The sequence below is a fragment of the Watersipora subatra genome, chromosome 3, assembly GCF_963576615.1.
Source record: "Watersipora subatra chromosome 3, tzWatSuba1.1, whole genome shotgun sequence".
Classification (NCBI taxonomy): domain Eukaryota; kingdom Metazoa; phylum Bryozoa; class Gymnolaemata; order Cheilostomatida; family Watersiporidae; genus Watersipora; species Watersipora subatra.
The window spans coordinates 57,468,120-57,490,797 of NC_088710.1; the positions used below are offsets into that span (position 1 = coordinate 57,468,120).

Consider the following 22,678-nt stretch of genomic DNA (forward strand, 5'->3'; position numbering starts at 1 on the left):
TCACCCATTGTTACCGATCGGTCTCAAAGGGTAGTATCGACACTACTAGGTTAGCAGCTGTCCACTTATTGGTAGCTATGTTAGTCTCTTTACTGTTCTTAGTGAAAACTTTTCAAATGGTAAGTTTATGCTTGCGTTGGATAACTGACAAACTTTAGTGTATTGTCACCAACTGCCTGATTGGTTCAAACGTCTGTAAAACTTTCCTGATGGATTCAGTGATGATTTTTTTGTACATTTTGTTCTTAGTAAGTTGCAGGCATCTATAGAAAATGATGCTTTCAGCAAAGATATGTGATTTATTCTCAATATTTAGAGACTATGTTTATAGTAACTGTTCCGAAGAAATATTGGCACTCGGCGTCAATAGTTGATAGTATTCTTGCTGTTGCTATACAGAGATATCAAGTATTTATCATTTGTTTGTCTTTAATTTTGCATATTCATTTTTGCGTGGCCACACCTAATTATTATTTATATTATTATTGAGACAAGTGGCTATACCTTTATGACTTACATCCACAAAAAATTCACATGTTTCTAATCTTATGTCTTACAAGATTAGTAATGAATAAGTATGATTTTTTGAAGAAAACTAGGAGTTATCTTTTCTACTAAAAAATTTTCGCAAAATTTGCCAACCTCTTGCTGTTGTAGATAACTATTTATCGCTTCAATCAAAATTAATTATTTCATATTATTTATGAAATAATATTTATTTATAGCTTCATATTATATATAATTCATTAGCTTTTTATAAGCTTGTTAAACGTTTTCTTACAGTTTTTCCTGTGGCATCGACTATCACGCTCCTACAAGTTGTGCATTTATTCATAAATGGCTAACCAAATGTAGGGATGATTCTGAAACAGCCAACTATATTAGTGCGAATACAAAGGATGTGAGTAGCTCTAATGCAATTTTCTGTAACTTTTCCATGGCAGTACTTATCTTTAAACGATATCCTATATGCTAATGTTACTGCTTCTAGGAAGCTAAATCCTAGACTAGTAGTTATAGTGAAATCAAAGAGAAGATAACTTCAAGTGCTGGAGGTTCAGATAGAAACCATATATTCATGCTTTTTATAGATCACTTTCAATATTTTAAACATCGAAAGTGACATCAAACATGTATAATTGTCCTTTTTGTCTTTCATTACTAGTTCTCTTATTGGGTGAATGTAGATGGGTATGAGTATGTACATGTCTGTAGTAGTGACCTCTATACAAGAGATTTGTTTGGCATTCTAACTGTTATCAAATGCAGTTTTTTCAGACTTGCCGCAGTTTTTGAATGCTGAAAATTTGTCTTTTTTTTCAGTCGGAGATAATTCGGAATGTTTCTTGCTCAAGCCTTTGAAATCAACAGATACCTACCTGCATTTTCTAATATTGTCTTACAGTAATACTTCAACTTACGAGTGCTCCAACGTACGAGAAACTTGAGATACGAGCCAGCTTTCAAGCACGTTTTAGCACTAACATACGAGCCATGTTTGAGATACGAGCACTTGAGTCAGTTGCCAAGTATGCCGGAGGTGTTTTATGAGAACAGCATCACTATGTATTTTTCAACTGCTCAGGTTATACTGTTGTACCGTGTTTTTGTGCACGATTTTCTGTGCAGAATTATGTGAATTAAAAGTACTGTGCGTAGACCGAAAGTTTGCCAGTAAAATGAAAGATATTACAAAGAAAAAGCAAATGATAACAGTCGATATTAAACGGAAAAATATTGAAAAATATGCGAAATGTGTATGCGTGATTGAGCTAGCTCGGCAATATGACAGAAATACATTCATAATTATCAAACAGAAGGATTATATTCAGGGCATTTATTTAGTTCGCAAAAGGACTAACCATAGTTTCTAAACGGTGCAGCGATCTTCACGACCGCTGATGGCATTGGACAAACAATTGGCCGGTGACGGCGTAACTGAAACGATGCTATGTGAAAAGGCCGGCGCTATCTATCCAAACTGTTTAATAGACATTCGTACAAGTTGGCTAGTGGTCGTGCGTTAACCATTTGTGGCGACACCTGTGTTCGTCCTAATCGCAACATGTTGCAAGGGCGACAAAGGCAAACGTCCTTAGATAGGTTTATCTTGAAACGGCCGGCTTGTCGTGAAAGCGAAAAAAAGGAAACATTTCTCGCTAACCAGCGAGAAATTTCAAACTAGGAACGCCGAAGAAATTTTAATTGCGTTTAGTTGAAAATGAGAGTTTGCTTTTTTGTTTGCTTGTAAGTTTGTCTTTTAACACTTTGATAAAATCCAAATTTACCAAAGTCACCTGTTGTAACGAAGGATAACTTATATCTCCCTCCCTGGCAAATGCGAGTGTTAACTGCTATTGTATGTATTTAATTTTACATTTTAATTAATCACATTTCCTTGCATTGTTTTTTATTTGTTGCTTTTTGAAAACATGTACTACGTAAGGACAATAACCAACATGTTCTTTCTGTTATAATATCTTGTTTTGAGTGTTTTATTTGCTTTTTTTAGAGTATGGAAACCAATCAATATATATTTAATTGTTCTATATATAAATGAATTGCACCAACATGCGAGTAAATTGACATACGAGCTCAGTCTCGGAACGCATTAAGCTCGTAAGTTGAAGTATGACTGTAGTTGAAAAATACAGTAGTACAGGTGATGGTTGGTAGCTGATTAGGATGGATTATTACTTATGAAGTCGGGTTGCACTGATGTTTGGTTGAGCATTAAAATTAGTCTAAAGAAATAATTACTCTATTTTCAAACTTACAACTATCTATTGATAAGGCAATACATGCAATCGACTTGTGAAAGTAGTGGCAACTAAAATGCCTGACATGTATAGCTAGGTGATTTGATGGAGACTAACACACTTGACATGTATAGCTAGGTGATTTGATAGCGACTAACACACCTGATATGTATAGCTAGGTGATTTGATAGCGACTAACACAACTGCCATGTATAGCTAGATGTTTTGATGGCGACTAACATGCCTGACATGTATAGCTATGTAGGTGTTTTGATGGTGACTAACACATCTGTTATGTATAGCTAGGTGGTTTGATGGAGACTAACACACCTGACATGTATAGCTAGGTGATTTGATAGTGACTAACACACCTGACATGTATAGCTAAGTGTTTTGATGGCGACTAACACACCTGATATGTATAGCTAGGTGATTTGATAGCGACTAACACATCTGCCATGTATAGCTAGATGTTTTGATGGCAACTAACCTGCCTGACATGTATAGCTAGGTGTTTTGATGGCGACTAACAAACCTGACATGTATAGCTAGGTGATTTGATAGAGACTAACACACCTGACATGTATAGCTAGGTGTTTTGATGGAGACTAACACACCTGACATGTATAGCTGGGTGATTTAATAATTGCAAGTCTAGATTCAGATCAGGATATAGTAGTTGAGGAGAATAGTTATCCATAATGCATTTATGAAGGCTCAATGTGGCTCTTCTTTAAGAGACACTCTGACCGACTAAACTCCTGCTAAATGGTTACAAAAATCCATTCAAGCCTGATCTTCTATCTACAATGTTATACAATTACATTTATTCGTGTTGCCATGTTCTTGTACGCTTCACATAAGAGGTTTACTGTTTTACAGTGTCCCAACTGTCATGTATGCATAGAGAAGAGTGGTGGCTGTAATCATATGCGCTGCCGGAGCTGTGGTCATGACTTCTGTTGGGTGTGCAAAGGAGGTGAGCACTCTTCCTTACCTATCCATTGTACAGTAAGGTTGTAGGGCACTTGGAATCTCTATTTCAGCCAGTTTTGTCTCACATAAAACCTCCCTTTTTCTGATCTTTTCGCACCTGCTGTCTTGGAAACTTCACACTGAACTTTCCCGCAGCTAAACATAATTTATTAAGCCATCCTTATTCAACGCGTCTTATTACATTCATAACGAGCTGTTGAATGTGTAAATAGATGATAATTGTTCATCAATCTAAAAGCATGGCTGGACCATGCTGGTTCCAGCAAACCTGAGTAATTATAAAGCAAAACTGTAAAGTAAAGCTCTAAAGCAAACCTGGGTATTTTTTGCTTCAACATTACATTTCTATGGTGACTTAAGTGCGAGTCGCCTGTTTAAACTATAGAACTCAGGCTTTATGTCACCCACTATAAACCAAGTTTTAGTAATGTCAAGTGTTGCCATTGGCACTTTTGTAGATTAGCCATTTATAAAATAGTTTTTTGATAATCACTGATCTAAATACTATTTTATAACTGTTGTTTTACTCGCTACGTCTTAATAAGTTTGTTAAGGCTGTGTTTGGTAGGGCTGACACTTGCATTGGGGTTCTTGGAATGGAATCATTTGAAATTGAAAATAAGCCTTTCTGTAACAGTCTGGCACTCTAGTAATCCTTATTATATACATAGCCTGGGATGTCTCTCTAACAATTGTTGCTGGGTTTCAGTAGAGACATAGAACGCCTGTACTAAGGCGCTATTTATTAGAACTCGGAGGAAGTAGCTAGTCAGTTTCAAAGGCCTGTGAAGATTGCTTGTGCAGAACTAATCATGCAAGTGTTACTCGCATCAAACAGATAACGAGTGGGACTTCATTAAAAGTAATAGTATTGATTATTATAGAAAGAATTGTTCAAGTCATTAGCTGAGAATTCTATGGATTCTGTAGACTTACGTGTTACAGAGTGAGAGGACCAATATTTTCATCAATCCTGGAAATGATGAGAAGGCATATTTTTATATTTACTAGTATTACGCCATTTTATGGAATCATGGATGGAGCCATACTTTCAGGTTTATGATTGGAATCGCTAGTGCTAAACTGTTCTCACCTGATTAGTAATGACATGTTAACAGGGTGAAGTGACATTTAGTGTTTCAGTGTACTGCGCTTAACCTATTATAAGGCTCCGTCTTTATCCAAAACAGTCAAGTGTGAAATGATAACTGTTTTTATGGGCTTTTACAAAAATCATCTCGATATGAAAAATATTACCTCAGATAAAACAGGGTGTCAGTTAAGTTTTGTTAAAGGTTGACTTGCAACAAAATTCACATTACCGTTATTTGATATGAAAAGATTCACCATGTCTTACTCTGTTGTGTGGTAGGTGCAAAATATGTGGAAAGATGATTACAAGCTCTTAGAAACTCAAAAACGAACAGAAAATCGCAGCCACACGAGACCGCCGTAGTTTGGATTCCCTTTTCAAAACGGCTCAAATGTGATGTAGTTGTGAGAGATGGTTTCTGTTTACACTTTCTTGCAACCTTATTCGTCGAAATATTTTCACAAATATATTTCACGCATTCAATAAAACCATTTCTATTGTTCTTATGCCTCTATTTTATCATCATTGTAATGCTGTCACTTTTAACTCTGATATCTTATAACTTACCGTAAAAAATCGTTAAACTTTTTAAACTTAGCTCGAAGGAGTACATATCATTGTCTGATAATCATGACGAGCCTGTTGGTCACCTGTGATAATCGAAAAGTGCTGCAAAAATTATTTGCGAAGTATTGGGTCACATGATCAGATTACGACTTGACGATTGAATAATGCCGAAACAAAGCTGTAAAGTAGCGAGCATCTATATTTGATACGGGGTCTTTGATAAAACCTGAAGTGTTTGTCATAAACTAGTACTACGATAAGTTTTATATTGAGCTTTGTATTGGCCTTTCAATTCACGTGAGAACATACATGACAAGACGATAACCAAATTTCGTGGTTACGTCATCGAAATAAAGAGATTCCAATCGACGGCGGCTTTTCGTTTTTGTGCTTTTAAGAGCCTTTAATCACATTTCCACATATTTGGCACCTACAACACAACAAAGTAAGACATGGTGAAACTTTTGATATCAAATAGCTGTACTGTGAATTTTGTTGCAAGTCAACCTTTAAGTATCAGCTCATAGAACTTTTTGTAATGTCATTCATTGATGCTCGGTGCTTTTGATTCCATGCTTCACAAATACTCATTTTTTAATAGTGGTGGTTTCAGTGCAGCATTGGTGATTTGAATAAAAAATATTAAAATTTAAAAACACCTCAACTTTTTGACTAACTTTGCAATTAAATTTTCAAAGATGGTGTCATGATGCGAGATGTGCAGTTGTTTTGAAGCAGTTGATTCATGAATATCATGTTTGGAAGATGGTGATAAAAATGTACAACCCAAAAATGTGTTTAGCCAAAACTTTTGTTCAACTGCATGTTTTTTTTTACTTAGAGAGCTGTTTTATGAACAGACTGATTTCAGGCTTGACACTTTATACATATGAGAAAATAAACACGCTTGTGATGCCAGAATTGTCCATATTATTTTGTCTGATTTTAACGTGTCATTCAGCTTGGAGAATACATGCTGGCGAATACTATCAGTGCAGCCGATACGAGGAGGATCCAGAGGCAGCCAAAGGTCATCAAGTGGCACAGAATGAGGCAAGGGTAGCATTAAACAGATACCTGCACTATTTCACTAGGGTATGATACTTTCGTCTACTTTTCTTAGTGAATTATATGCTTGACACTTGTCAGTCGAGAGCACTTGTCAGGGTGTGACAACTTTTATAAGCAACTTTTTTACACATTCATCGCTGATGCCAAGCTGATAAAGGTTCTAGCTTTGTGCTGTCTTTTAGCGGTGAGAGGTTCTTGGGCCGGTCACTCGCTGAAATCTATTCTATGACAAATGAGTATGTATTTCTATATTATTGCTGATACAATGTAAATACATTCAATATATTTTCTAGTGGGATAACCATTCTAAAAGCTTAGAGTTAGAGGTTGAAGAAAGCCGGACAATCAGACATCAAATTGAAGCGAAGATTCAGAAAAATGAAGGAACTTGGATTGATTGGGAATATTTGGTGAAGGCCACAACATTACTGAGGAAATGCCGATATACACTACAATACACTTACCCTTACGCCTACTTCCTTAAAAGCACCGATTCTCTCAAACAATTGGTTGGTTGTGTACTATGTTTATTCGAGGTATCAGTACTCATAGATCCTGGTCTCTAACTGTAGTGTCAGTACTCATATATCCTGGTGTCTAACTTTAGTGTCAGTACTCATATATCCTGGTGTCTAACTGTAGTGTCAGTACTCGTATGTCCTGGTGTCTATCTGTAGTGTCGGTACTCAGAGGTCCTGTTGTCTAACTGTACTGTCAGTACACATATGTCCTGGTGTCTAACTGTAGTGTCAGTACTCATATATCCTGGTGTCTAACTGTAGTGTCAGTACTCATATATCCTGGTGTCTAACTGTAGTGTCAGTACTCGTATGTCCTGGTGTCTATCTGTAGTGTCGGTACACATATGTCCTGGTGTCTAACTGTACTGTCAGTACACATATGTCCTGGTGTCTAACTGTAGTGTCAGTACTCATATATCCTGGTGTCTATCTGTAGTGTCAGTACTCAATGTCCTGGTGTCTATCTGTAGTGTCAGTACTCAGAGGTCCTGTTGTCTAACTGTACTGTCAGTACACAGAGGTGTTCCAGCGCTGTATAAGATAGTTTTAGCGTGAACTATTGACTATATGTGTTATGGTGTGTGGTTGGAGGAAAGTTAGCTAAACATTGAGCCTCATGACTATCTTAATCTTAATATATCTTAAAGCTTGTCTTGTTGCTAAGTGATATTTTATGCATTGATCACGATAGAAAACGTTTTTTTTTAACGAACGTCTTCCTTTTTGTTGTGCTGTTTTGTTAAGGTCATCTTTCGTCGTAGTATTATCAGTCTACATTAATTTAAACACAATTTCATGGAAAGCATGCAAATGTGTTTTTGAAAATGTTCGAAATGTTTCAAATGTTTGAAACGATTGTTCAGTTTTATACATGTTCGATGTGATGAACCCTCTTATAGCATAAAGATAGTTTTATAATCAGATTTTGGTATGTGTACTTGATTGGCCTCTATACTTGTTCATTTTATTAGGTTGACCTTGGTAGATTGACCTGTACCCCTGTCATCATCTCTGACAATATGTCTTTTTCACAGTTTGAGATGCTGCAAGGCAAACTAGAAGCTGAGGTTGAAAACCTTTCATGGAACTTGCAAAGGGCTGAGATGACAGATAGAGGGGTAATATATCTTTTTTTAATAATTTCTTTTTGTTTTTAGTCAGTTTCAACAAGTTGTCTTGAACGCTTGGTATATTAATACATAAGAAATTCTGAATTTGATATAAAACGAGGAAAAGGTCGTTAATTCAAAGCTTTTCTTATGTAAAATCTAGAAGATTTGAGTTATGAGCCAGCTCTCCAACAGCGAGTTCATTAAAAGCTACCCACTGTTTCTGTGGTTACCGACTAGCTTTTGTGCTCATTACTAAGACAGAAAAAGATTGTAATTTAAAAAAAATGATATTCAAGCTGCTTTATGGCTCTACTTTCCAATATAATATATTGGACAGCCTAATTTCTGCATAGCTCTATTGTTTAGTCTATTATATCGGGCAGCCTGGTTTCTGCATAGCTCTATTGTTTAGTCTATAAAATTGGACAGCCTAGTTTCTGCATAGCTCTATTGTTTAGTCTATTAGATTGAACAGCCTAGTTTCTGCATAGCTCTATTGTTTAGTCTATTAGATTGAACAGTCTAGTTTCTGCATAGCTATATTGTTTAGTCTATTAAATTGAACAGTCTAGTTTCTGCATAGCTCTATTGTTTAGTCTATTAGATTGAACAGCCTAGTTTCTGCATAGCTCTATTGTTTAGTCTATTAAATTGAACAGTCTAGTTTCTGCATAGCTCTATTGTTTAGTCTATTAGATTGAACAGTCTAGTTTCTGCATAGCTCTATTGTTTAGTCTACTAGATTGAACAGTCTAGTTTCTGCATAGCTCTATTGTTTAGTCTATTAGATTGAACAGTCTAGTTTCTGCATAGCTCTATTGTTTAGTCTATTAAATTGAACAGTGTAGTTTCTGCATAGCTCTATTGTTTAATCTATTAGATTGAACAGCCTAGTTTCTGCATAGCTCTATTGTTTAATCTATTATATTGGACAGCCTATTTTCTGCATATTACTAACACTCTCAGAGACCTTGAGATAGTCATTTGGTGTATGTACAGGACACAAGCAAAAGTCATCCTGGTTGATATAAAATTAATCTGACAGGTGATTAGAAATTTACCCTCTAACATTTGTGTAACGTATTATTGTTCAGTGGGTGACTAGTATTTATATACCAGCGCCGTTCTATGTTATTCTCTGACCATTCACTTTTACATATTGAAAAACACTTGCTCTGAGCTTGTATTGCAAATATTAATATACAAATGGAATATATTATTTATATACCCGGTCGCTTGATTATCGCTTAGGTTATTCTCCTCGTTACAAGAAGTCTCAATTCTTGTTGTGCAATTTATTCTATTGGACTGTGTAGAAGCACGCTGCCCTCTCAGTGTACACAGTGCTTATTGAGCTGTCAGCGTCGCTATTGAGCACCTACTCTCAAGTAGATTGCTCGAGTTACTTCATTTGTTAAAAGCTTTCTAGCGCTTTTCAATGAGCCCTTTGATCCTGATCGAGGTCCTCCAGCAGTCATCGCTAATGACAAGTGCTTTCAGTGGAAGTGTGTTTCTGATCGTGTTTGACTCTATATTTTGCTCAGGAACTGGAGAATCAGATGGACATCGCAGAAAAGATGAGAAAAAATCTATTGAAAGAGCTTCCAACCACCACAGAACATTACTCCACATCTGTCTAACGGAGGCTCCGTCCACTTTTTAGAGCTGGTGGCATGATATTTAACAAGTGCAACTGTTACTAGTTTGTGGAATCCATTTTGCAGCCACCTCTCCTATCTCAGTCAGAGTTCTCTAATATGTTGACACTTATTGTTTAGGCCATGCACAGATGGCCTGTATGTCAAGGTCATAGGCTGCTGAATGCTCATAAAACTTGGTTAGTGGGATACACAAGGGGGCCAGTTGTACTGATAGTAGCTATTGCGTAGCTCATCCAGATTCTATGAACATTTCGCAGTCTTGATTTTCTCTATTTATGTATGAATGGTGATAATTCTCACTGCTTTTTTGTGTAAAATATACACTTTTGTATATGCTTTGTTATTATGTAACTCGGTTTACGGTAATGGAAATGTGCTGGAATACAACTTCAGGTGCTATGCATATATTTTCTTCTACATCTCTAAGTTTGTATTGAAATATCACTAAATACATGCAGTTTCATAATTTTTATGCGTTTTAAATGTATAACTTCTTTCTTTTGATCTTGTTTTGTAATACGCATGTACAGTTGACATTATGGAAAATTGGCATACGGCCAACACAATAGCGCAATGGGGTATCTAAATGCTGTAAGCTTCGCTATGTTTAGTTCAAAAGGTCAACTATATAGTTGTACCTTCATCTCAGAAATGTAAACCAAATGCCAACTATTCATAGATCACAATTATAATTTAAAATAATGGCGTGTTAGAATGGCGGGTCTTGTTAGCAATATGCAGTCTTCAGAAAATTCTAGGACTACGCATGGTGACAGTCCTAGTACTTGTGCAGAGATAAGCTAGCTATGACCATAAAACTATTTCAGTATTTCGGATAGTGAAATTATTTGCTAGATTCTAAGATGTCAAGCGTGCATGAATACGGTAATAACACTAGGTGGTGTGTGTAAGATGGAACAGTGCATTGTTCGATATCCATTATTGTACAAGATTTTGTATATTTTATTAAAGATACACCATAAAGAGCTCATGTCTGCATTGCAAACAACTGGACAGATTAGCTGTACATCCTGCTATAGAAAATATAATGATGGACAAGAAATAAATAAACAGTAAAAAAATAATTTTGACTGCATATGTAGTGCGGCTCATCCTTGACTAGTACTCCAAACTCTCCCTTGCATCTCATCAGAGTAAAATATGAACATTCAAGGATCTCTATCTATAAACAAACAGATTACTTCAATCACAGGCTTTTATGCGAAATCCTTTCAAAGATATCTGTGATTTTGAGCGCAAGTTTCAGTTAAACAGTAACTCGTCTTTGTTCACATATACATGATATACAGTTGCGCAAACTTCAAGTGAAGGTTTGTACATCATGATACTCTCTCCATACAGAATTCACTTTTTTAAAATACACTGCAGCTCCTCGAGCTGAAGGCATCTGATACAATTCAACTGGTCATTGCGTGTACCTATCCGAGAGGTCACAGGGGTGGCGCAGTGCGCCTGCCTGTCATGTAATAGCACAATGCAGTCTATTATATTAAGATACCAATGTAAGTAACCTGTTGACGTGGCTACTTGTTTCCTGCTATCAATACCCAATAGACCTAAAATTCAATAGACTCGACGGAAATAAAATTTCATCGGAAATATTCAAACTGATGATATCATGCCAACACTTGCTAGTAAACTTGCACAAGGAAGTGCAGAGATAATTGGTATGCCCATCTACCCGTTACGCACAGTTGATATGCCCAGGTATTCAAATTAAGTTAAATGAAACTGGTAATTTTAAAGAAACTATCTATATAAGATGGGTAATTGTTTTACTGTATGCCTCCCTGAGTGAGCTATCATTCGGTTCATAGAAATTGCCTAACCTTATGAATTCAATCAGGTATAATTTGGATAAGAAAGATTTGCCTCAACCAGATATTGTTACTAATGAAAACTATGTTCATTTGTTTTTGGTCCCCGTAAGTATCCCAAACCAAATTCATAAGTAGTAGAGAATCTACCTGGCGCAGCCATATTAGCAGCAAATGACAGCATTTACCCTTTAGCTTCAGTAAATGATCTGCTTTGCTTGTGAATTAAAATTGTTGAATTTTTTTAATAATTACGTTTCTTTCTGTCTTCCAGTCGTTTAAAAGCCATCATGTACTGCTTCCTCCTTTCGTTCATCAAATGTCTGTTGGTCTGCTCGTATGTCTGTACAATCTCCATTGCCTCCTTCTGGTGTTGGTTCTAAAAATTGCCAATTTTTTCTAAATATTGAGGCCGCATAGCAATTGAGGCCTCCAACTAGGCAAGACGTGTAGGCAATCTTGTTCCCTCACTATTTGCACTATTTAATGACCTACTGGAATTTACTCAGACTAATATTGGCAGTGAGAAGGCTTGGAGGATTTGAGTTTACGGGTGACAATGAGTATGAGTACAGTAGTAAATATAGTTGATGTGCACTTACAGTGACAGTATGAGTATAGTAGTAAATATAGTTGATGTGTACTTACAGTGACAGTATGAGTACAGTAGTAAATATAGTTGATGTGCACTTACAGAGACAGTATGAGTACAGTAGTAAATATGGTTGATGTGTACTTACAGTGACAGTATGAATACAGTAGTAAATATGGTTGATGTGTACTTACAGTGACAGTATGAGTACAGTAGTAAATATAGTTGATGTGTACTTACAGTGACAGTATGAGTACAGTAGTAGTTATAGTTGATGTGTACTTACAGTGACAGTATGAGTACAGTAGTAAATATAGTTGATGTGCACTTACAGTGACAGTATGAGTATAGTAGTAAATATAGTTGATGTGCACTTACAGTGACAGTATGAGTACAGTAGTAAATATAGTTGATGTGTACTTACAGTGTCAGTATTAGTATAGTAGTAAATATAGTTGATGCATACTTACAGTGACAGTATGAGTATAGTAGTGAATATAGTTGATGTGTACTTACAGTGACAGTATGAGTACAGTAGTAAATATGGTTGATGTGTATTTACAGTGACAGTATGAGTACAGTAGTAAATATAGTTGATGTGTACTTACAGTGACAGTATGAGTACAGTAGTAAATATAGTTGATGTGTACTTACAGTGTCAGTATGAGTACAGTAGTAAATATAGTTGATGTGTACTTACAGTGACAGTATGAGTACAGTAGTAAATATGGTTGATGTGTACATACAGTGTCAGCATGAGTATAGTAGTAAATATAGTTGATGTGTATTTACAGTGACAGCATGAGTACAGTAGTAAATATGGTTGAGGTGTACTTACAGTGACTTTCGGTGAGACAAGAGGTTTGACTGACAAGGTTGAGCCCCTCTGTGAGCCGAGCGCCAGCTTAGATGGTTTGACCTTGGCATTTGCCTCTTTCCGGTCAATGTTCAGGTTGTTATCATAGTCCTCATGCACATTGGCATCATCCATTAGTGTAGAAATTGGGGTTTCCACATCTCTCTAAAATTAAATGAAGCTTTTTATCCGACAATTTAATTTGGTTTATGCCAGTTTTAAATATTTTAAGGTGTTCTAAAGTTGAGTTATTCGCTGTTTTTCGCGTTTGATCATCTCTCTTGAATGCTGATTGACAATCTCTCGCTAAGTAATCTCTCGCTCTTGTTAATATAGATGATACTAAATTACTAGAGCGACTGATACTCAGGAAAATATTGATATATATTTATATCGATAAATCCCACTTTGTGCGTGCGCGTGTCCGTGCACGTGAGTATGTCTGTTAGTCCGCAAAAAGCGTGCTCATGGATTGTTGCCATAAAAGCAGTGTAACAACTTGTATTAAAAATCTACATGCACTCTGTGGGCTATCTCATTGAAAATGAGAGAAACCTGGGAAACACCAGGCTTAATATTATTAAACTATAAATTCTTGATTGACATTTTTGCATGTTTAACAATAGACATATTCATAGAATTATTCTTAAATGGCTTTAAAGTTACACTCGCGGACTGATGTACCGACATATTCAATGCTATTTAAACCTTAGCTATTTGCATAGACAAAGCGAAACATTTAGTCGTAATATTTAAGAGCTATCCAACATATTGAGCTTTGTAAAATTGAGAAGTGATACTGAACTGTTCTGAGGATAATGACCGGATGACAAACAATGTCTACTAAAGATTAAATATATTTGTACCTGATGATTGCATATATTGTTATTGTGTTTGAGGCGAAGTAACGTTTCACACAATAGTTAGAGTATATGCCCTTAAGACTTACGTCTGACAGGCTGTTAAATGTTGGGCTAACTGCGACCAGCCTTGGCTGCTTTTCTCTTTTCTTTTTCGTGCCCATTGGCAGTTTCGCTCGTGAATTAGCGTGCGAGTAGTAGAGTGTAAAGTTGTTGACAACAATTGGAACTGCAAATAGAAAGACGTTTACCAGAGATAATAATTATAATGGTAACAAAGCAATAGCAGTGTTTATGCAGTGGTCAAAGCAGTGGATTTCTTACCTCATGATTTTAAACGATTTAAAAAACATTTTAAAAAGTCCAAAAATATAATAAGTGTAGGTCGATTCCTTTATTATTTTTATTAATTTAACAACAATTATAATTTTTCTTTTCAACATGTCTATGCTGTTTTACATTTGATGATTGTTAATATGATGTAAAATAATGGGTCAGCGGAATTAAAACACTTGAAGATACTCAAACCTTAACATAGGAGGTAATCTATTTCAATATTTACTTCCTAATGCAAGACAGTGTTTGAGCAAGTCTTCAAATAAATATGTATTCTATTTAGTTTAATTTATTTTAAAGCTATGCATTCTTCCAATCAATATATATAAATTTCAAAGTCTGTCTTCGGTCTGTCCAGCTATAGCTATTAAAATCTAGGAATGAAAGATTCGCTTCGCGCTGGATTTGATCATACAACCTCCCGATAACTTAACCAATTAAGCTACGCAAGATGCAATGGTTTCATTAGGCAGTATGAGTCATTATCTTGGTTAAAATACACATAGCACCCTGCACGAGCAATGTTACTAAAGCTTGCTCTCACAGCTTTTATTAGTAAGTTTAGCAAGACGGATAGTAGCTTACTCACATTAGCCGTTTGCAATGTGCTAGGCTAATAACAAGTGGCAGGCAAGTACATTACCTGTCACTGTCTATAAGCTGCTTCTTACTACCCGTGCAACACCGGCATTTGGCTAGTAATTACATATAGTATTAAATCAAATAAATCATGTAAAATATTCTAAAAACTAAATGTAAAAACTGAATTAATAATAGGTGGAAACCATTTTTTTGTTGTTACTTCAACTTGGAGATGCGTGAACGGTAGTTTGAATTTCTTAATTTACTTTTGTTATTGTTAACTTCTACTAGGTTCTTTAACCTTCATTACAAAACTATAAAGCTATGTTTCATGAAATGTTGTAGGATGTATGTTGAAAACAACTTTGTATATCGAAAATGATTTACTCAAATTTAATGTTGTATGTCAAATTATTTGAGGTCGAAATTCTACTATAACGCTCATTGCGCTAGCGATTATGAGATTGAACTGGCTGCAGCTACCCAGAAACCTTTGCTCAAGTCCCAATAGCCTATCTGAATTATACAAGCGAGGCAGATAAAATAACTAACAGCAATCAATTCTCCAATCGACTGAGGCTCATTCACTCGCCACAAAGAGGCTATAAAATATTCATTACAAACAATCTCTGAGGTTGACAATGGCTGCCTATGTATGTTTAGTTGCTATGGTTGCCAATACATGACACTGCCAGATGACTAGTCCAAAAGTCTTACCGATAGAAATGTGTGATTTGTTCAACTCCCAACAGAAATCTAGCTGCATAGTTGATTACTGAACATATAAAAACCAGCCTAAATCGTGCCCCTGTGCCAAACAACTTCAAAGGAAATAGAAAAACCAGCTCCAATTTTTAAACAGTTTATATTAAGTGTTAAAATAGCTTTTAGCAGCTGTTAGACAAGACTGTAGGGCTGCATAGAGAATTCTAGTCAGGGTTTCGCTAACAATGAGATTTTATTTCCTTTCAATTATGTTATTTTTCAGAAATTTTTGTTGTTATATATACATGTAATACTTATATATGATGTCCGTGTTGTATATAATACTTATATATTATACCCTTGTTGTATATAATACCTATATAGAACACCCTTGTTGTTTATAACATTTATATAAAGAGACCCTGGTTGTATATAGCATTTATATAAAGAGACCCTGGTTGTATATAGCATTTATATAAAGAGACCCTGGTTGTATATAGCATTTATATAAAGAGACCCTGGTTGTATATAGCATTTATATAAAGAGACCCTTGTTGTATATAATACTTATATTTGATGCCCTTGTTGTATATAATATCTATATAGAACACCCTTGTTGTATATAGAATTTATATAAAGAGATCCTGGTTGTGTATAGCATTTATATAAAGAGACCCTTGTTGTATATAGCATTTATATAAAGAGACCCTTGTTGTATATAGCATTTATATAAAGAGACCCTTGTTGTATATAGCATTTATATAAAGAGACCCTGGTTGTGTATTACAAATGACCTCTTTCCCCATGAGTTGCTAGTAATTACTACTAGATATTTCATGCTGTTGACTAGATGCACATCAAAGCGCTATTATGAATCTTTATGTATGATCAACATTGTTTAACTTTAAATCATCCTTAGCTGAACTAGATGCTACTCTTTTATAAAACAGAGACACGCCTTATTTCAACTCTGCCAATTAAATTCAAATCCTAAAATCAACTACCCGTAGAAGATATTTTAAATAGCATTTTGACAGATGGCCATCGGAATATAGTTTTTAGTAACTCCTCGCAACACTGAACTATGTTTAACATACATGTGGTTAATAAAATGTTGTTAGAAGATCGGTACAAGAAAGTATACAATTGTAGCCTAAGAATGCACACATGTTCATTCTAATTTCAATCCCATTAGAAAGGGCACATCACCCGACAGTATCACCAATGAGAAGTTTTTTCCTTGATTGCTTTCTATTGAACTGCATGCAAAGTATTGATAAAGTTTGTTTTTCAATGATCATCGCTAAGCAGTTAGAAATAGAGGTTGGGCTAGAAGCAGCTGCTTTTGTTCAACAGCAAATCTATACAGCAACCTTACTGAGTTCTTTTAATTTACAATTGATTATGAAGTCGACAGGATGAACGTCAAAGAAATCGTTCATAAATCATCAATTCTATCCTCACTAGCAAACTAATGGAGGACAAACGTCGATATTAATGCTTCACGAATTGAAACATAAACATTGATATCAATTGGATTTGCCGTAACGAGAGCTAAAAATACAAACGTATTTCGACTTCTTCAACAGCAAAACCTCCGGATAATGAAGTCATAAAAATTGATTTGGGAGTGTATGTTTCTCATCGCCACCTTTGAGATACTAATATGTATTTTTTAAGTGTTGTCTTATGACAGCAATAGTCTCAAGAATAACTTCATCAACATAGTATTTTGAGACCCTCGTATTTTATAGTCTCAAATATGATGTCTGCTTCACTTACTGGAAGCAGAGGCCGTGCATGTTTTTAAGAGAATTGTTGAACAAACATTGGCTCTGTGATCATGGCTAAACCTGTTTGAGCTCAGCGACAAGGAAACCTTGACATTTGGAACCAAGCACAGTCGCAGAGAGAAATTTAAGGTTGGATGTCCTTCTTGTTCTTGCCATTGGCCTTTTTCTAAATTAAACCCCAGTTAGTAATTTGCCCGTCAGGTGTTTTCGACCACGAGACTACAGCTGCTATTTCATGCATAAATTATGCAATACTTTTAAGAATATTCGCACACACAAAATATTTTATAAAAGTTTTTGAGTAATTCTTGAATAAATTTTTGTTTTTGCATTTATGACACCACATGCCAATACCTGTTTATTTATTGATCTTTTTGGCATCATATGTAAAACATTTTTTCCCTAAAAATGACTTTGGACTGCCCAATAAATATAGTTGTATGTATACATGTATATAACTTGTAATATATAAAATTATATATAACATAACTTTTTATATATATATATGTATACATATAACTCGAAACTGGTCGATATCACTATTTTATTTATTATATTTATTTACTTATTTTATCAGTATTAGCAGTATTTTACTCAAAACAAAATTCTGTGGTAACAGTTGATTGCAGCGAGCCAACATTGCTGTCATCGGTGCAAAAGAATATAAAATTGGTGACCATAACGCAATGAGTATTATCCACCTAGTCATATCGTACTATCCCATCGCACAAACCAAAGAGAATACCATAAATCGTACCTGTGAAAGCGATAACTAGTACGCCACTAATCACACAGAGACAGCCAAAGAGATATCCAGTCAGTGAGTCCGGTACACGGTCACCATAGCCAACTGTAGTCATGGTAACAAGCGCCCACCAGATGCCTATCGGAATAGAGGTGAAGTTGGTGGGCTCAGCGTAATGTATGATGCTGGCGAATATCATGACACCGCTCATGAGAAAGACAACCATCAGAAGTAACTCCTTAGTGCTGACCTGCAAATAAACATCAGCTAGCCTGGGTACCAGCTCAACAGTTAATATAGTCGGAGTTCTACATGTATGCTTAGTAATTGATCCTAAGAATCTGTTATGCGTCAACTGAATCCTAACTACACCTTTTCAGCACTTTCAGTCACAGGTGATTTTAACTTAAATTGAATAATTTTAGTTGGCATTCACAAACATACAAAGGTAAAGGATGTTAACTGGTACATTACTGGAAACTATACATTGGAAGTTTTTTTGACTAAAGTAAACGTCATCTTTGTTTGGGTTGTAATAAAGGGTGTTCAAATAATATATATGTGAATATATAAATAAATATACACATATCATATTTATATAGACATAAATTTAGAAATGGATGAATATGTATATATAAATATATAAACAAATATATAAAATGAACTAAACCGTAGAACTAAAAAGTTTGCAACATTTTAATACTATTTTGCTTCATACAGTTAAAACAACTGCACTCATCAGATAAAATTTGCCTAATAGAATATGCTCTATGTAAGGTATGCATAATCAGATGGTTACAGTGATTAGAAGGGATTACTAGGAATTACATATGTAATTGCACACAAAAGTTCCACTAAATAAATATATATATACATAAATATGATATGTATTTATGTATATATACATAAACACATATCATATTTATGTATATATACATAAATATATATACCTATGATATATCTATATATATATATATAGTGCTGACGTAAATAATCATCTAGAAGATAGTTACTGAAATAAAGATATTAAATAGCGCACTACAGGAAATATGAAACTAAATCTATAAATATACAGTGTAAGTGTAGTTAGTTATCGTATGTTATATTCAAAAGTATTTCTAATTTTATTATTGTTGTATAGTATAATTTGAAAAACATTTCTAATTAAAATGAAACTATTGCCAATAAAGTGTTATTGGCAATAACACTACGATTAAATATTAATAAAGTAACGTAATATTTAAAGCTACGAGAACTCTACACTAATTGTAATAAGTAGAGGAATTGTTTAGATTAAAACTTATCTAGAAAGTTGAATTACTCTTCATTGAAAATCTGTTTCGTGGTGTCGCTCGTCAGGTGTCTTTTTTACAAATAAAGACTCCTGACATCTGAAAAATCTGATTTCTCAGATAAGTTTTAGAGCTAAATCTATAAATATTTGTATTAAAGTTTGTATAAATTACTAAATTATACTAACTATGTATTAAATTTGGACTAAGAGTTTAGCTACTGTCAGTTTTAACGATGCGGTCTTATCTCTTATCAAGCTGTACTTCAAGAACTTTAAGCTGAATATTTTTTCCTTATCTAAATTATTATTATTACTTTACTCCACAGAAATCCTATTTTGGATGTAGAGTTCTCGTTATTTTACATTTTATATACATGCTAAAAAATGTTAAAATATTTATGCCTCTTCTACCACAGAAACCGAGTTGTAACAATCCAGAATGGGGTTTCTATGAATCATATAGTAGTATATACAGTAGGATAGTGTCCACAATTCTGTCAAGTGGTCAGAGTCTGTCCACAATTCTGTCAAGTGGTCGGAGTCGTTTTTAAAACAACTGTTAAACAATTAAATACTTTTAGTAAATTAAATAATTTTAGATGTATATATGTCTATGATGTATCTATGTCTATGATATATATGTATATGCTATCTTAGTCACTCTACCAACCTTTATGGTGTAGGCCAAGACTTTGAAGGCTGAGTAATGTTTCATGATTTTGAATATTCTGAGCACACGGACTACACGTAAAATGCTCGCCAACTGCAAGATGTCTCCCACTCTAACAGCGTCATCACTCAGTGAGCTTTCGAGTGTCTCAAGAGTGATGGAGATGATTTGCGGTACAATACAAATGATGTCGATGATGTTGAGAAGGCTTTTGAAAAACTTACACTTGTTGGGGCAGAATATGAATCGAATAGTGAGCTCGAGGAAAAAAAAGATAAGACAACACCAGTCGACGTAGTGCAGGTACTGGACAGTAACTGTTTGTGGGTACTCTGTGACATTGTTAACAGAGTTACAGCAAATTAGCTTTGAGGCAGCTGGATAGTATCTATCCGGGTCCTCGGCTGGTATAGTTGTGTTACTCTTGAGGACTTTAAACCAGTAGTGTGACTCACAGACGAAAGAGAGTATGGATATCAAGACGACGAAAATAGAAAGAAACATCAGAGCCTAAAATAAAGTTTCACTAGCAATAATCATTTATTTCCATGTTTATCAGGAATTTTCTTATCAAGATTTATCAAACTATAATAATAAAACAATTACATCGGTTTAAGATTTTTCCTTTATTAAAAACATTTACCATCTTCTGACTGACTAGAAAAAATTAAAAACTCAAAATCTAGCTAGTTGCTGTAAATTTGACAGGAAATATTTTAGAGTATGCATATTATAGTTTCATATAAAAACGATTAGTTTTCAAGACACGAGCAGCGTCCAATGTTTTACTACTATTATTACAGCGCTTAACGTTTATCAAGGCATCAATAAAATGGCGAAATATTATATTAGCTGCCAATACGAGCAGCTAATTACATACAGTATGTCACAAGAACTGTAATCACTGCACATAGCATTCTGGGTAGCGAGGTTTAGAATGCTTACCTTTGCGCCGCGCGAGTACGATGGATACTCCAAAGTATTCCAAATGATTGTCTGGTAGCGCTTCCACTTACTCATTTGACTAAGCTCTGCTGCCTCAAACTGAGAGCCACCTCCGAATGTATCATCTAGATTAGCCAGTGTTTCTCTATGATCCAAGAATTTGGAGTAGTCTCCCCAACAGCACGCTTCGATCTCTACTTCAAATACTCCCCAGAACTTGAGCTCCTAATGAAACATAGAGCTATTAATGTATTTGGTCACAGACAATATAAGTAACATCCTGACATATAAAGCCTGAAGAAGGCATGAAATTAAACAGTTGAAAAAGGAGAAAGGTAAAGGTCATCTAAAACTACATTAAATTTTGAATTTTAACAACTGCATTCCCATGTAAGGCACTTTTGTTGGAATATTATATGATCAACTTTTTTCAGTAGCCTGACTTATATATTTTTTTACAAAAGTACAAGAATGTTTGAATTATCTTACAACATTACCATTGCTATTCAATCTTTACTCTTGCTAGTAAAACTGGTAAAAAAGTGATTGAATAAAAAAATTCTACATTTGCCTTATACAAAAGTTTGACTTCCATTCTATCCATTAGTCTTTCCATGAAAGGTGGAAAGTTTTAAAGGAAAGTCAAATCTAGTGCTCGCTAGTAGGTAGTCAGAGTTCTGCAGATATCTGATGCATTATGGGAGAGATGCTGATTGCTGTTTAGTTTTAGTAAAAGCTCTATTAAATACAATACAGTGATCTAGGCGAGCTAAGGCCAGTCAGAGATTACCTCTTCACTGCATGATAGATTTCTACCTCTCTTTATCATGTATTGCATTTCATGATTGACTGTGTTTACCTTTTTCATAGCGTTTCCGCAGATATTGTCTGCCATGTGAAGCTCTCCAGTTCTAAAATAAGTAGGCTATTGATTAATATAATGAGATGCAATATAAATGACAGCTTCAGCAGGTACTCCTTCAGATTGATATTTATATCATGAATGTTCTGTAAACATTTCTGCAGTGTCATTTAATACAGGTCATAATCCTTGAAAATACAAATTCTGCTTTTTAATTCTTTTAGCAAACATAACAGCGTGTTGAAATATATTTTAGTAAACAAAACAAAAACTGGGCTATTTATCAACCATATTTATATATGTTGACATTGCTATAGAAATATAACTGCAGCAGCATTACTTATTAACCCCGAGACAGCAACATCTGTCACCAGTAAGTCAGCGAGTGCTTGGTAAAAAGAGTTAATATGAATGCAATATCTAGCTACATGTATATAGTTAGCTATATGTATATAGCTAGCTATATGAATATAGCTGCTGTAACAATGCAACACAGCGTTATAATGCAATAGCAAAACCAACTAATTACCAATTCAAAGAGTTTGAAAATATTCTAGCATTTATAATAGTAGTATTACTGAAAGAAAAACTCACCTGTAGTATTCTAAAACAGCCAAAAATGCATCAGGATTCCTATCAAAATAGTATTCCTTCTCATTGGGATCATAACTCTCGTCATGCTCTCTGAGCTTTGCTAAACAGTATAGCCTTGTGCCCGGAAGATTTTCTAAAGTGCTATACAGTGTTACATGCCGTACGCCTCCAACATTCAATGTGACTTTTTCCTTGGACGGTTTAGCTGTCATCTTTTCTATTATCA

At 34.9% G+C, this 22,678-nt stretch overlaps 2 protein-coding genes across 3 annotated transcripts in view; one reads left to right on the forward strand and one right to left on the reverse strand.

The window, feature by feature from the left end:
* Positions 1-10,193, forward strand: part of LOC137391690 (potential E3 ubiquitin-protein ligase ariadne-2-like) — a 22,187-nt gene extending 11,994 nt beyond the window's left edge. For both annotated transcript variants that reach the window (XM_068078216.1, XM_068078217.1), the window contains exons 8-13: positions 784-901; positions 3,642-3,738; positions 6,377-6,510; positions 6,780-6,995; positions 8,042-8,125; positions 9,664-10,193. In XM_068078216.1, the coding sequence (XP_067934317.1) occupies positions 784-901; positions 3,642-3,738; positions 6,377-6,510; positions 6,780-6,995; positions 8,042-8,125; positions 9,664-9,759 (745 nt within the window). In that variant the 3' untranslated portion in view covers positions 9,760-10,193. The remainder of the gene's footprint in view (positions 1-783; positions 902-3,641; positions 3,739-6,376; positions 6,511-6,779; positions 6,996-8,041; positions 8,126-9,663) is intronic.
* A 1,669-nt stretch (positions 10,194-11,862) lies between these two features.
* Positions 11,863-22,672, reverse strand: LOC137390784 (voltage-gated potassium channel KCNC1-like). The gene is made up of 8 exons (XM_068077103.1): positions 22,453-22,672; positions 21,856-21,907; positions 20,997-21,221; positions 20,052-20,561; positions 18,100-18,337; positions 14,016-14,155; positions 13,049-13,231; positions 11,863-11,997 (listed from the first exon to the last, which is right to left on the reverse strand). The coding sequence occupies exons 1-8, from the start codon at positions 22,662-22,664 to the stop codon at positions 11,863-11,865; spliced, it is 1,695 nt and encodes a 564-aa protein (XP_067933204.1). The 5' UTR covers positions 22,665-22,672.
* Positions 22,673-22,678: the final 6 nt, after the last annotated feature.